Raw genomic sequence first — 16067 nt, 5'->3', positions numbered from 1 at the left:
TAATTATTTGGGTAGTGGAATGTGTATGCTTAACTCTCCTTGAGAGTGTTTATGCCGAAACCCAATTATTTGGGTAGTGGAATGTGTATGCTTAACTCTCCTTGAGAGTGTTTATGCCGAAACCCAATTATTTGGGTAGTGGAATGTGTATGCTTAACTCTCGTTGAGAGTGTTTATGCCAAACCCAATTATTTGGGTAGTCGAATGTGTATGCTTAACTCTCCTCGAGAGTGTTTATGCCGAAACCCAATTATTTGGGTAGTCGAATGTGTATGCTTAACTCTCATTGAGAGTGTTTATGCCGAACCCCATTTACTTGGGTAGTTGAATGTGTAAGGAAGAAGAAAACTCATATATGGATAGAACTAAAATGAAGTAATTATGATTCGACAACTAAGATGACTAACCTTAAAACCTAGTTGCTGAAGGTAGGTAAAACCTTAAGTTTTTGTTAAACACATGTAAGAAAGAAAAGGTACGAATGATATGTTTGAAACCGCTAGATGGATTCAAACATAGAAGGAATGAAGGGTATGGAAGTTACGTTTAAATCCGTAGGACGGATTTAAAACATAAAAGGATGTAATAATTGCCTTTATAAGTAAGCATTAGTATAAGTTTGAATATATAGGAACGGTGAACTTTTACTAACCGGTCAAGGAAATGAGAAGGTTACATGGAAGTATGGCATGGAAAGTATAGATTTGATAAGAAGAAGTCAAACATAGATTTGTGTATAAACGAAAATGAGAAAGGTTTCGGGGACGAAACCTAATTTAAGGGGGGTAGACTTGTAACACCCCAAAACCGGGTTTGGTAAATTAAAACCCGGTTGGTAAAAAGAAAAGAGTTTTAATCCCTCACATAATCAAAATGAAACTAGAGGGACCAAAACCGTTAAGTGGGGAAACATGAAATTATAAAAATAAAATTAAAACACCACACACACACATAATGTATGTGTGTGTGTGTCGATGGTCAGGAAGGAGAAAAAGGGGTTCAACCCTAGTTTCACAAAAATCATCAAATTGAGAGGGAAATTCAGCTCGGATCTAATGCATGTACATGAATTCATGATCATCTAGCCCTATAAATCACTTGGTAAGTTGTAATTTATGATTTGGTAATTTCGTATGAAGTGGGTTATGATGGAGTCACGAATTAGTATGAATTGGGTCTGAATATATGTTATAAGCATCATATAGAACATGAATTATACAAGATTTTGATGTCATTTGATGCTTTGACATAAAACCCACTTGTAGTGGTAGGGATGGTGATATGAATGAATTATCCATGTTCAATTCTTGTGTAATTTCGATGTATGATGTGGTATATGATGAATTCTTGTTAGATAAATTGAGCATGATATGAGTTACTTGATGTTTAGTGGTGTTGATGAATGAAATCATGAAGTTGGAAGTGAGGCATGAAATACTTGTACATTATGCTTAGATAGTGGTATGCACACCAAGTGTTTGATGAAATGTCTAGGTGATATTTCTAGATGAGATTGAATGCATGTAATGGATGAAAATGTATAATATTTGGATGTCATGTAATTGGTTATAATTGAACATGAGAAATATATTTTAGATGAAATACATGTATGATTTTTGGTTGGTTATATGATTTGGTAAAAGGTGTGCATTAGAAGGTTGTACTCTAGGCTGAAGTGGTATGATGTTCACCATATGTTTGAATAATTTCTTAATTGAAATCATGGAGTAAATGTACACTAAATGTGAAGCATATGAGATTTGTATAAAGGAGTAATATTGGAACGATATTGGTTTAGCTAATATGTGTTATAGTGTTAGTTGTAGAGACATGAAAATGCTAGTATGAATGAAATGTATTACATATATGTGTGTGTAAGTAATTATATGCGCGTACGTGTGTCCTAGAACATGAGTATGAAATGCATATAGTGTTATTAGTATGGTTAACTTTATCAACGTAACCGTATCGTTATAAGGATGAGAATTTGCACATTTAATAGTTGACTTTCTAGAAAGTCAACGAATGTGAGAATAGTATGGTAGGCTTCCTAACACGAATATAAGACTTGAGAACTCATACGGTACATGTTATGTCATTATGTGTTGTGTATGATGACATGTAGAATTATACGAGCTTGAAAAGATGTGATTGTTGATCTATGCCTTATGTTGTTAAAAATTTGATTAATGAAAGTCTAATGTAAGGTATGAATTAGAAATGATGGATGATATGTATGAGTTTGTATGCTAACAAAGAATATGGATGTGGTGACATGAAAGGATAGGAACTACATTAACACGTACTCAAGCATGGAAGGCAAACGGGTCAAGATGAGGCAAGGAAGCGGCTACGAACACGGATGCACAAGGTAAGTGATTTCCGGAATCACTTCTTAATTTGTTAAGTAAGGTTACGTTCTAGTTAATTAGCATAATGGTTGAGACAAATAATGGATGGGTGGTATGAAACCAACGATTTTGCTAAGTAGATGTAATGGGTCAAAATGAGGTCTTGATGTTATGATGAAACGAAGAATAAGAAGTGTCTACGGAATGGTAACCGGGTGACGGGTAGGATTGGGCATAAGCACGTTAATGGGTGAGTGGAAGTGCGGATAATGTAAAGGTTTTATAGCTATAATGTTCTTGTAAGTTCTGGGCTAAATCGAATATGTTGTTGAAGAAAATATGAACGGGTCAAACAAGTCATAAATGAATAATAAGTCGATAGTTCACAAGTTAAGAATTTCCTTAATTCGGATATGGGATTTCAAGTCCACATGGTAGAATGCGAATTTACAAGCATGTAGGAAGAAACGGGAGGTCAAACGGGTAAACGGTTCAAAAGATACGCACGTTTTAGTGCGTACGGACGACGAAACGAATCTGCAGAAAACTGCAGATTCTAGAGGGCGTCGCCGACGGGTGGGGGGCCGTCGCCGACGGGCAAGGGAAAAACCATTTTTGTGCTGACGGGTTAATTTCCTGTCTACGGGTTTTTGGGCTACGGGTAAATGCAAGGCCCGTCGCCGACGGCCCTAGGGGCGTCGGCGACGGCCTTCCCAAGTCCCAAAAGCTGAAACTTCGTTATTTAAGTTAATTGACGTACCGTGGGCTTCGGTTTGATATCCGTGGACTACGGCGGATTTTCCAAACATGATTCTGATGGTTCTTAAATGTTGATAGGTCAAAAAGCTAAGACTAAGACCCATATTAATAACATATGATCATGTAAGAGGTACGTGTGATCTAGTACATGATCGTTAAAGTATGTGCGTATGTATAAAGATAGGTATAAGTATATGCATGTGTGTAAAGATCGCGGGAAGGTATGTTCATATGTAGATGTGTATGAATGCATGCAAGTAGAGACATGAATGTAGGTACGTATGTAGAAGTGTATAGATATGTACGAGAATATGCACGTATGTAACAATGTAGGAAGGGTATTTATGCGTGTAGATGTGTATATACGTATGTATAAAGGTATGTATAGAATATGCTTGTATGTTAAGATGTAGGAGAGATATGTTCGTATGTAGATGTGTATGTATGCATGTGTGTAGAGATGTACGAATGTAAGTGCGTATGTGGAAGTGTATGTATGTATATATGTGGAAGTATAGAAATGTGTGTGCGTATGCAAATGTATATTAGTGTATGTATAGGAGTACGTGTGATCGTAGACATGAATGTAGGAGTGCATGAAGGTAGGTACATGTGTAGATATGTATTGGTGAATATATGAAGATACGAATGAATGCAGGCATGTATGTTTTGAGGTATGGGGGTATGCGCGGGTACATGTAAGTATGTATGTACGTATGATGTGTGTGTGTAGTATGTGACCAAAAGTGCACGTACGGATGTGCGTAGGTACGATGTAGTATTAATTGTACATGAGGGAATGGGGCTAGTATATATGTGTACATAGCCTTAATATGTATGAGCACTAAGTTACTAATCATGTGCCTTGAGAATGAAATGAGATTTGCAGGTATGCTATGGTAGTCCATCGTGAAGTTTTGAGGAATTGGAATGAAAGATTGTACTCGGAAGGATAATCGAAAAGTCTGGCACACATAGAAAGATCGCGGCGTGGTCAATTAATTATGTATGATAGATTATGAATGTAGATTATCAAATTTTAATGATGTGCATGTTTGTGGTGAATGTAGGTTACACGGTCTTTCGTCGGTTTAAAGCATTGGAGGATTGAAGATCGAGTCAAGGGCAAAAATTGTACGGGAAGAGTAGTCACGTAGCTCAAACACGTATATGTAATTGATGTGAAAATTCAGAACGAACGATGTAAACCCTTTAATTAACTTTAAAAATTTCTAGTAACGAACCCCAAGTATGATACAGGACTAAGATAGAAAGAAATTTTAAAGGCCCAAATTTTCCGCTGCGTCATTTTAAGGTATTACGTTTTAGGGCGTTACACCAGGCCTTGCCTTTACGCGGCCCGTGTCAATGTTACAGCACAGAAACATTGAATCTGGTCATTTAGCTCGATTTTGATGGTTTTGATCAATGGTTTTTCATGCTATGGGCTGGTTTGTGTGGAGAACAAGTCCCCCAATCAGTCCTTAACATTTGTATGGCCTAGATCATTCCCTCCTTGCCAAGAAATGATCCTAACGGTTTGCGAAAAACTATATAAGGCCATGTCCCTCATTCATTTTCCTCACATTTGGTCTGAGATTTCTCTAAGTGGTTGTGATATTTCACTACCTACCTGAGAATACTTAGAACCAAATCTATTTGGACCCTTTGTAAGTCCTCTTTCGTTCTTTTATCGCTTTCTAGCTTAAAAGTGAAACTCTGTTTGACTTTCAGCTTTGACCACGAGATGGTCAACGAGAAGTTCGTTTGAACTTCGCAACGTGAGCGTAATCACGATGGTTATAGTCCTTATTGATTATACCTACTGATTACCACATTGACTAGGCGTAGTGACGAGTCGTAGTTTCGGTCAAAATGCGCATTTAAGCGTATTTTGCAACCAAACTACTCTTGGTATCAAAACACTTTGTTTTGATATCAAAACTTGTTTTCTAACTTAGTTAAGCATGTTTTAACATGCTTAGCTCGTCACTTTTAGTTTAGTGCTTGTTTAGAGTCGTAAGTCAAGCGGTCTAAACCACCGCTTAGACTTTCGAACTCGACCCGTTTGGTTGATCATTAGGATCCGACCAAGCATGTTTAGTGACCATAGTTGCATAGGGAATAACCTTCCGAGGTTATACCTTATGGTCACCTAGTTTAAGTAGTTGTATGATAGGTATATTATATGCCTTAGGTAATTTACCAAAATGCCCTTTTCATGCATAATTGGATTTTAAGCATATGTAACCTAACTTTTGTCACCTAAACTCATTATGCAACCTATTTAAACATGTTTAGGCATATAAACTTGTCATAGGACAAGTTAGACGTCTTGAACGCGCATTTGCGCGCACGACGCGTTAAAGTAGCGTAAGCTACCTTAATGGGTCGTATCGGGTCGAAAGCACTTAGGTTAGGTTTCAATTTAGGATGTAGGCTTTGTTAAACCGTATCACATGAGTTTCAATACTCATTTGATTTACAAGACCTCATTCTATCCGAATCTTCCGATTTAGGCGTCTATTGTTTGACTAGTGATTCGATTATTAGGTGCTGCTTGAGTTTCCTTGGTTTAATTGAGCTTGTTGTGTTCTTTAAATTGAGGATACTTTGCACTTCAATGTGAGTACATAGTTCCCCTATTTTTCTGTTTTCAATTGTTTTGGGGTGATTCATATGTACAAAATGGTTTCAAGGTTTAAACGATGATTTCAAAAACGATTAAGATGGTTTAGTTGTTGATTTCAAGGTTTAAACGATGATTTCAAAAACGATTAAGATGGTTTAGTTGTTGGTTTCAAAAACGATTTCAAAAACGATTAAGATGATTTCAAAAACTAATAACGATTTCAATAATGTGAACGAACTTGTTGGTTGTAGTTACATAACGAATGACATTCATTAATTTTGGCCGAACCGACCAGTATTAGGTTATGGTACCATAGGATCTGACAAATCCCGTTATCAGACTACACCCATGGTTATGTGTGGGGGTTATGTAGGTAACGACCGAATCTGTGATTGTTAACTTACCCGTTGGTGGTTTGTTAATACGAGAAGCGAGATAGTCGAGTCACGAAGGTTTGAATGTTATTAACGAGACGACCAAAAGTAGTTTCACAATTTAAAACGAACACGATTTTGGGACGAGTTAAACGATTTGAGACGACTTAAATGAGATAAACGATTTGGATAAGCGATTGGTTTTGGGTAGTGATTAGATAATGGGACGGGTGTTGCATGATATAAGCATGGTAGATACGCCGCTGGTACATCTTATATATATGTGCTTCTATCATATTACATTGCGTATCATTATTTAGTTCACTTGGGAAACGATTTGAAACGATGTCACACAACGAGGTTTTTTCGAAATGATATAAACCATACGAGTTCTATTAACGAGTTTTTACGAAACAACTTACGATTTGGTTTACTAAAACAAATGTTTTTGGGTTAAGAATCATGGCTACGAGATTTTATAAACTATAACCAATTCGATTTGAGTTGGGTAATTATGTTGCAATACCCTTTTCAAAACGAGGTTTGTACTTTTGACTCTTGTAGTCTAACGAGGTACTGCAACATATAAACGAGCCATGAATCCGATACTCTTATAAAACCTATGTACTCGCCAGCATTTCCTTGCTGACTTTATTTTTACATGTGTTTCAGGTGGTATTGCTTGATGTTGCTTGCTAGGAAGCTTGTGTCACATAGGACCTGGACGAGGCCTTAGTGACTTAAAAACAGTTATAAACAATATGTAGTTTGTTTTTTTTGGTTTAAAGACAATGTACATTACATAATAATTCAATAAAACGAAACATTTGGTTACCATGGTTGTGGAACAATAATTCTGTTGCAACACTCCCTGACGTTTCCGCCACGGTTTGTTGTTTTAACGTGGTCTGGGTGTGACATACATCCTTCGTGGGTCGCGAGGAACCTGAAATCAGGCCCTATAAATAGAGGCCATCGGCTGATCATTCGAACTCGCTCACAAATCTTTCTCCCTCGAATTTCTATATAGTCAAAGTGATTTTCGGGCTCGTTGTAAGTATCATAACCCCGGTTACGTATTAGATACGCTGCCCGATTGATCCAGGGTTCGGTAACGGCTGTCGTGGTTCTGCCTGACGTAGTCGTTGGAATGCCGTCTCGGGGAGGATATTGCTATTGTAAATATTGGGTTATTATACTAACACGTGTGCATTTGTGTATTTAATAGATAATCACCAAGAAATCCTTAAGGAAAACCCTAAGACAGCAATGTGAGTAATCTCCTTTTTGCGAATTGTTTTTACAAAACCTCACTTAATTAATAATATATTAAACAGTGATTTAGTATTTGTATTCTACAATTATCGTCGGTATGTTGGGGTTTTGTATACAAAATTTGTTACTACATTGTGAGTGTAACATGACCACAAGTCGGGTTGATAGTACCGTGGGTGGTAATTAAAGTAGATGGAAACAAATGTAATTGCGCGACCACCCTCAATACTGTACAATGGTTTTACTTAACTTAATTAAACTGAGATTCGTTCACCAGTATTTCCCACTGACAAAATGTTTTTAAACGCGTTTCAGGTAACAAAATGTGAAAGCCAAATAGAAGCCAGTTGGACAGCACTGAAGGCTCGAAAAAGTGGCTATAAAGTACCTAAAATGAAGAGATATTTTTATTAAATAAAATGAGGTTTATCCCTATGAAAATGTGTGTACTTAAAACTTGGGATTTTTCCACGTGTTTAATATTATAAAAGTGTGGTATTTTCCTCTGATAAAATATTTCCTAACTACGGTCCTGATGTAATTTCCGCTGCCAAAATGATAAACACCGATACCACTGAAACTGGACGCGGCCGCCCGTTCTCGGGTAATTAGGGGACGGGGGTTGCGACATTAGTTCAGGAATATTAACAGAAAAGCAATATTCTGACAACTCAGGATATTCTTCGCCATCTTCATCCTCAACAGCGTTCACTTTTTTGCTGTCATTTTTACCATACGACCTAGAGCGGTATGGTTTATACGAGGACTCTGATTTCCTGTTTGTTGATTCGTATGTCGAGGATGAATTCATCCTCTTTTGCATTTCCTTGTCATCTTTAAGCCTGATATATCTGAAAGCCCTGTTCCGAGCTTCATCTAAGTTCCTGCAAGGATTCATCACAAGATCCTGATAAAATTGGGAATCCTTTTATAATCCCATGTTGAATGCTTACACAGCTGTAGCAATGTCAAGGTGTGGGATTCTTAAGGACCCTGAGTTATCCTGTAGAGGTCACTTGTTAGTTTTTCAAAGCTTCTACTGCAAGAAAACTGACTGTTAAACAAATTAACCAAATGAGCAAATGATGTAATTGAATGAAGTGGAACGTTTAAGAGCCACTTCAAGGCCGATCCTGTTAGGGTAGAGCCGAAGCCCTTGCAGAGGCATGCTTCCTTAAGATCCGACGGAATAGGGTTAATTTCCATCCTCTCCCTATATTGAGCAATATGTTCCTCAGGATCCGTGGTCCTGTCATAAAGCTTCATATTGGGAGTTTGGAATCTTTTTGGGATTTCAGCATCACATATAGGATATGCGAACCGAGATATCATGTGACTGTCCTGGGCTACTTCTGGTATAGGTTGCACCACGCAAGGTACACTCGATATCATATCCTTCAGCTTCTGAAGATCTCTAGAGAGCGCCGATGTCACACCTGTATCCTGCGAAGATCCAAGATTGTTAGTAGCAAGAGTATTAACATTATTAGATAAGTTACCAGTTTGATGATTCTGGCCATATCCTGGAGCGTATCCTGGGCCCCTCACAGTCGATATCCTGGCTGTTGAGGGTATCTCAGGAGCATTGCTCTAGGAACGGCTTGGTAGGATATTGCCCTGATTATCCTCAGTATAAACCGCTGAACTAAAGTTCAGTGTCCTGGGCTGCAAGGGAGTGACAATATCCTCAGCAGGTCTCTTGGAGTTGGACTTCAAGAGTTGCATTTCTCTCATTATTATCTGGTTAGTCTCCTGTTGTTGCTTCATCTGATCCTGTATACTACCAAACAAAGTTAAAATTTTATCATTAAAAGCCATAATAGGAGTTCTCCCTGAGACTCCAGATATGTGGACATTTTGAGCAGGATGAGTGTCTTGGGATATTTGAGTTTCAACACTCCTTGGTGGAGCTTGAACTTGTGATGAAGCTTGAATCTGTGGAGGTGGTGGAAGCACCGAACCGGTTGTAGCAGAGGTTGTAGCAGGCATGGAAGAAGAGCTCATGTTTGATTTCGAAGCCATTGAAAATAGTTGTGTAAAACATTTTGAAAATAAAAAGCCAAGTAGTGATTTTAACAAAGCTTTTAGTAGAAACAACACCACTTGCCCCATGTTGGGCGCCAAATTGTTTTGGTCAAAAATTACCGAAGCAATTAAGTGATCAAATTAATTTGTGAGGTAGTGTGCTAGCAATGCTTGTGAGAAATATGTTGGTTTGTTCGTTTATAAAAACAGTTTCAGGATATAGCCTCAGAATATGAAACTATACCAATAATCAAACAATGAGCTGAAAAAGTAAAAGTGGACACATGATATTCGAGGAAAGCCCTTGATCAATCTAGATCTCCGCCATAAAATCTCAGGAGCTGACAATCGTCGGCTGCCTTGTTCTTCTTATTGCTTGAATATTTAGGATACAGTGCAGGATAATGCTCAGATCGCTACTAAGTGGTACAATGATTGTAAGTGATGAGTGTTAGCGTGCAGTTGCAAGAGAAATGTATGAGAGTTCGAGAGCTGTGTGTGAAGTGAAGTGTTCCTACGATCTGGCACTCCTATTTATTGTTACAAATAACAAACGACTTCTCCTAAAACTAGAGATGCTCCGGAATATTCCCTTTTGAACGTTGGAGACCTGTTCTTCCGGCTTCAACGTCCATTCTCCAACTGATTAGAGTGAGTCTTCAGGAGAATGAGTCCATGTGAACGTTATGATCTTGCAACCATGACCTGCAAGTAAATAATTAGTAACTTCCAGGATACTGACTCAGGATGTTACCATTATCCTGACCGGTATCCTGATCGTAATCAGACATCATAAAATCAAGATATACTTTCAGGATATGGGCTTAGAATTCCACCCATAACATATTTTAGATGTGACACGGCACGACACGAGAAAGGCTATAGATAATGATATGAATATTTTGTTGAAGACGATCCGCAAAATATTTCGTTAGTTAGGTATTTCACTGGTTTAGCTTTATATATAGATTTTGGAATTTGTATGTAGTTTATTTGTAGTATCTTATACAGCTTATTCCTGAATTTTAGTGTAGTTTGTTATACATTTAACAATAAATTATAATTTGACCGGTTTATTTTCGAACTGAATGTTTATTGAGTTGATTTGAAAAGGTTCAAATTGGTGTATATATATTATCTTGATTTGGAACTACAAAAAAAAAATGTCTAACATTTAAAAGATGCGGTTTATTATATTAATTTTGATAATTTTTAAGAAATGTATTTGGATTTTTAGACGGGTTTTCTGACACCGACCTTAAAGCCCTGTCTTAGAGCCCATTTTAAATGTATTTAGATTTTTAGACGAGGTTTTTAACTCCGTGTCTTAAAGCTGATTTTAAAACCCCGTCTAATGTATCCTATTTTAAGACACGCCTTGAAAATAAAAAATGAGGTTAGAGACTCGGTCTTAAAGTCCAAATCACCCTATTTAATGCTCCGTTTTTGTACTAGTGTGGGTATGTCTAGTATATGAAGCGGTATTAATTTAAGACAATGAATATGAAACACGTCACTATTTTAAAAAAGCAATAGTGTTCACATGAAAACATCATTCACACCATGTCAAGGAAAAAGGAAGGCAACATCAGCCTTGGTGTATTTGTGTACGTCAGGACTCAGGAAGTTATCTGTCATCGTTTATTGGGTGTCCATCACCAACCTTGAATCTTCTAAAATCTCTCAATTGATTTAATATTTTAATTTTACTATCAAATAAAGCTCGTCGAAACATGGGACCGAAAAGAATATAAATTTGGTATAAACTAGTAATTGTTTTTAAAAAATATTACAAGTAATTTATAATCAAGTGCATGTTGAAATAAAATATTTCACAGCCGGTTGTATCTATTTTATGAAATAAATTATCAATAGCAAAGCTAACTTAGAGTTTGAGGAGAGTAAGATGTAAACAGTTTTATCTCTACTCTAAAGGAATAGAGAGACTACATCCAGTGAGACCTCCGGCTCAATAGTAGTTTTGCATTAAGCCCTGCACATAAGGCACATAACACTCAGCAATTAGGACAAAACCGATTAGTGCATGTACCCTCTTATCTTTCGGTTATCAACGACACCACATGATGTATGATTAACCGTCGTTATTTTACAAAATTAATAAAATAACGTTAAACTTAATGCACTTTTACTTTATGCCCACATATAAATACATTATATGCGCATGGAGCAAACAGAACGTTATATTAAATTAGCGTGTACCCAATGATTTCAATCTGATATTTACTTAGAATTAGCACGATGTAAATTAAGGTACACTTCAACATATAAAATAATTAAGCTTATAAATTGGTTTAATTTCAATTTAACTAAAATCTCACCATCTTTCTATTGAGTAAAAATAATAGTTTTTATTATCCTATTTCTAACAGTTTTCTTTTATTTATACTTTTCAAAAAACAGATAATAAGCATCGGATAAATAAAATTTCTTACAACTAAATACCAATCTAATATTGGAGTTACAAAAAAAAATTGTAAACATATCGTTTTTTAGGGTGAGGGGGGCACTCCCCTAAGAGGGGAGTCCCCTTTCTTACGCACACCCAATCAGGTTATGTCACGTCAACTCCCCTCACACCCCAATTTGATAGCGGCACTCCCCTCTTAGGTGACTTGTTTTTTTATTAAAAAAAAATTCATTGGTTGATTGAATGGGGGGCCCACCTTCTCTCTCCTCCCCTCTTCGGTGCATCCTCCCCGAATCTTCACCCCGATTTCGCCTCCCGCCTTGATGGCGACACCTCCCCGATCAGCAAAAATGGTCCCCGCACGGGGTCACCGAGAGTGCCCCCTCACCCTTAAAGAACAAACACTATACCACTATATCACTAGGTATAGGCACGTTACTATATATAAAATGAATTTTATGCGAGAAAACGCAAGCATCCAGTGTTTCGTATGAGACATGCATATGTAGCTTCGCGAGCTATCTTTTTTTTTATATATTTTATGTTTTTATATTAACTTTTAACTAGAATTTTGACCCTACCGCGCGTTGCGACGGTAACATCACGTTTGTGGCTTTATCGCAAATTGTTCTTTCAACCTTTTTTTAATACGTGACGACTCCATTAACAATGGCAAGTTAATAATAATACAAAAAATTATATGCCAATAACAATCCCAACCATTGAATAAAACGAATTAGGGCATTATATGCATTAAAATAGAGTATAAAACTAATAAGTTTCTCAACCAATACTACAAAATCAGTTCTGTAGAGCGCAAAACTACACAATTACTAACAGGTTTTAACCTAAAACTCATGTAATCTAAAGACCAAAGGATGTATAAATTATTTATAATTCGTATGCGTACCATTATATTCAGAACATGACTCCTAGTCCAATACTACCTTCGCCTTTTGTGTCATTGAGTATACAATTTCAGCGTTACACTTACATGATCAATGCCAATTTTTACAAATCAGCTAGTCCAAGTTTTATTACAGACTTATATAAAAATATTCTTCTGATTAGATTTCAAGTTAAGATTTTATATCAGTTTCAGCTTTTGACATAGCATCTCAAGATGAGATATATAAAAAACAATATATTGGAATCACTAAAAATAGTAACCAACAAAATAGATAACACAGTGAAGAGGCTTCTTACCAGCCTCCTTGATGTAGAGGATCTACAAACAGTTGATCTTGGATTTGATCAGGCTTCTTTAAGTTTCCAATAACCTATAAATTATAAGAGCAATTATAAAAGGTAAAAATAGACAACTCATTCAACCCACTTTTTCTACTCATCCTATTCTTTCTTCCTCCTTGGCCCTTGCCAAACCGATCTTAATCAATTACAACAGATAAGAAATTTCTATCACACAAATCAAAATCATTTGAATAACAGTGAAGACCCAAACATACTTGGGAACTAAAGTCGAAAGGCTGGTAATTCAGGAATTGCAGCGGCAAGAGAACGCGAAACACTGATTTAGGGTTTAGGGTCAGTTCATTTCATGTAGAAGAAAATAAATACAAAAGAACCATCAAAAGTGGAATACCTTCGCTGGGTAGTACTCGTGTTTGAAGATCTCACAAAACCGTTGATCTTCAATTTGTCCGACATGAGATCTCGATCTCTGTTGCTTCTTCCGATCTCTCTCTCATTTATGAAAACTTGCAAAGAAGAGACCATCTTGAAGATCCATGGCGTGCAAATGTGAGGAAACAAAGAAGAAACTGTGGCGTGTCTGGAGATTTGTGAAAGACGTGTCTGGTAAAAAGAGAAGAAGCCAGAAAATATTAAATAAAACATAGAACTTTCAAGAAAAGATAAAAGTAAAGGTAAATAAAAAGACAAATGAGTTGTTGGTTGGTGGCACTCTAGTCACCGACCTTTGTGTTTAAGATTATATAAATTAGATAAATAAAAAAAATAGATGATTGATAGTGGTGTTATCGATTTTCAACGTGTGATAGTGGTTTTGAAAAGACTGTGTAATATGTATATATTTCAAGTACGCTCTTATCTTAATATGTTTTTTTCATGCTTTACCACGAATCTTCATAATAGTATTAACACCTATAGTTAATCTTATTTTATTCAGGTGCTTTGGTTGAAGATATTATATAAATATGGAGTGACACAAAAGGCAGACAGTGTGTGGATATTGTTTCTTCAAAGAATTTTCTTGGATGGACCTTTAATTTGGTCAAGTCGTTATCAACTTTACTTTTTTGACAGTACTGTATCATTACCACCAGATTACTACCATCGTGATGCACGTTGCCAGTGTTCGTGTTTCATGGGTATAAAAGCATCACAATCATTCACTGAAATTAAAACCAGCATCATCCATACACAGAGACAGCAAATTAAGCATTAATTAGGTAGCTAGAATTTGAAAAAGCCAGAGATGGTGAGAACTCCAAGTTGTGATAAGAATGGTCTTAAGAAGGGAACATGGACTCCTGAGGAAGACAAGAAGTTGGTAGATTATGTTACCACTTACGGCTGTTGGAACTGGAGACAACTTCCCAAGCATGCAGGTAACAACAATTTATTTTGAGTTGCTAAGAAAAGACATATATATAGTTTACCTACCATATGTTCATGGTTTTAGGGTTAGCAAGGTGTGGAAAGAGTTGTAGACTGCGTTGGATAAACTATTTGCGACCGAATGTCAGAAGAGGAAACTTTAGCCAAGAAGAGGACGAACTAATCCTAGATTTGCATCAATCGCTGGGAAATAGGTATGCTCTTGCTAAATATTTTAAGGTTAGTTTGGTGGTCTAGTTCTGAAGCTTATAGCCTAATTATGATACATTCAGATGGTCTACCATCGCAAAACGTCTACCAGGAAGAACAGATAACGAGATTAAAAACCACTGGCATTCATCCCTCAAGAACCGTTCAACCAACTTTAAATTAAAACCAGCCGTAGGAAACAATTTGAAAACGGGTAGTGGTAAGGAAGATAAGTCGACAAATGGAGAATTCAATATTGACTCATTGTTGGACGGTGCTACTCACACCATACTTGAAAGCACTCCAATTCTTACATCTCCATTGCCATCATCATCCATTATATCATCACTTTCTCTCAGTGATTGTTCCGGAATAAACTTCAAGAGTTTTGGCGTGGAAGACGACGCATGCTCTACGCAACTGATTGGAGAAAACAGTTGCGATTTTTGGACCCAACCATTTTTGCAAGATTTCGAGGGAAGTGCTAATTGCTCAGCTGATGATTTCATGAATCCTCTTCGTGAGCTTGGGATTCTATATCCACCATGTCCCATTGACGATGAAGAAAGTTTCTGGTTTTATGGGTTGCACATGGCACAAACAGATGAAGTTCAGTTGTGAAACTGAAAAGTGACTGCAATTCTCATTGACTCTCAGCTTCTTTCCCTATTCATCTAAAAAATATTTAGTAAACTGCCCAAAGACATAAACCTGTTATCGTTTGTGGGTTCGACCAAGACCACCATCCATATGGTAATACCAGTCTTCTATGACAATTTTTTCGCAAGCACCATATCACCACCATCTGAAGCAGTGGTGGAGTAAGGATTTTTTTTCCCATTCAGGTGTTGATCGAGTTTTTATCAACTCGAGGTTTGAATGTTTGGTTCGGATCACGCTTTATCAGTAAAGTCACTTTTTTTTCATATGAAGCTTTAAAGTTTCTATGATTAGTTTTTCTACTGTATATTGCTAAGACCAATTAGAACTTTTATTTTCCAATATGTAATACATGTTATAGTGATTATAAGTTAATAATACTTTATAACAAGCACCGTAGAATACGTTAAGAAATAACTTCTAATGTAATCAAGAAATCGAGTGGAATTATATTGATAATGATGTAAAATGTTTCAGTGATCTATATATGGATATAAGTTCTTGAACAGCTCCTAAATTATGTGTTTATAATCATAATTTTTTCTTTAGACTACTCTAATTAACAACTAATACTTGCACATTGCAGGATATCACTGGATATAGGGGGACACCTTACCAAATGGATATCCTTTGGGGATGAATAATCATAAATTGTGTTACTAATACATATTTAGGGTGGTTAAGTATGATTTCGATTATAAAATCTTATATATATGTGTGTGTGTGTGTGTATATATATATATATATATATATATATATATATATGGGATGGT

The 16067-nt window shown here is 36.5% G+C and overlaps 1 protein-coding gene and 2 long non-coding RNA genes across 3 annotated transcripts; 2 read left to right on the top strand and 1 right to left on the bottom strand.

The window, feature by feature from the left end:
* The first annotated feature begins 964 nt into the window (after window positions 1-964).
* LOC118483292 lies at window positions 965-4342 on the top strand. Its single transcript, XR_004870224.1, has 3 exons — window positions 965-1101; window positions 2283-2371; window positions 4000-4342. It is a non-coding gene; the product is annotated as an uncharacterized LOC118483292 (long non-coding RNA).
* A 6892-nt stretch (window positions 4343-11234) lies between these two features.
* LOC110885319 lies at window positions 11235-13859 on the bottom strand. The gene is made up of 4 exons (XR_002562094.2): window positions 13448-13859; window positions 13311-13372; window positions 13051-13124; window positions 11235-11409 (listed from the first exon to the last, which is right to left on the bottom strand). It is a non-coding gene; the product is annotated as an uncharacterized LOC110885319 (long non-coding RNA).
* Window positions 13860-14043: 184 nt separating this feature from the next.
* LOC110885318 (myb-related protein 308) lies at window positions 14044-15685 on the top strand. Its single transcript, XM_022132998.2, has 3 exons — window positions 14044-14435; window positions 14510-14639; window positions 14718-15685. The coding sequence occupies exons 1-3, from the start codon at window positions 14303-14305 to the stop codon at window positions 15253-15255; spliced, it is 801 nt and encodes a 266-aa protein (XP_021988690.1). The 5' UTR covers window positions 14044-14302; the 3' UTR covers window positions 15256-15685.
* Window positions 15686-16067: the final 382 nt, after the last annotated feature.

Source organism: Helianthus annuus, chromosome 10, assembly GCF_002127325.2.
Source record: "Helianthus annuus cultivar XRQ/B chromosome 10, HanXRQr2.0-SUNRISE, whole genome shotgun sequence".
Classification (NCBI taxonomy): Eukaryota; Viridiplantae; Streptophyta; class Magnoliopsida; order Asterales; family Asteraceae; genus Helianthus; species Helianthus annuus.
This window is presented reverse-complemented; position numbering and strand designations above follow the sequence as displayed.

Excerpts from the sequence above, each read along its gene's own strand:
- LOC110885318 (XM_022132998.2), top strand. The coding sequence starts at position 14,303 with ATGGTGAGAACTCCAAGTTGTGATAAGAATGGTCTTAAGAAGGGAACA. Across the intron at positions 14,436-14,509 it reads ACAACTTCCCAAGCATGCAG|GGTTAGCAAGGTGTGGAAAG; the intron begins GTAACAACAATT and ends TCATGGTTTTAG. Across the intron at positions 14,640-14,717 it reads CATCAATCGCTGGGAAATAG|ATGGTCTACCATCGCAAAAC; the intron begins GTATGCTCTTGC and ends TGATACATTCAG.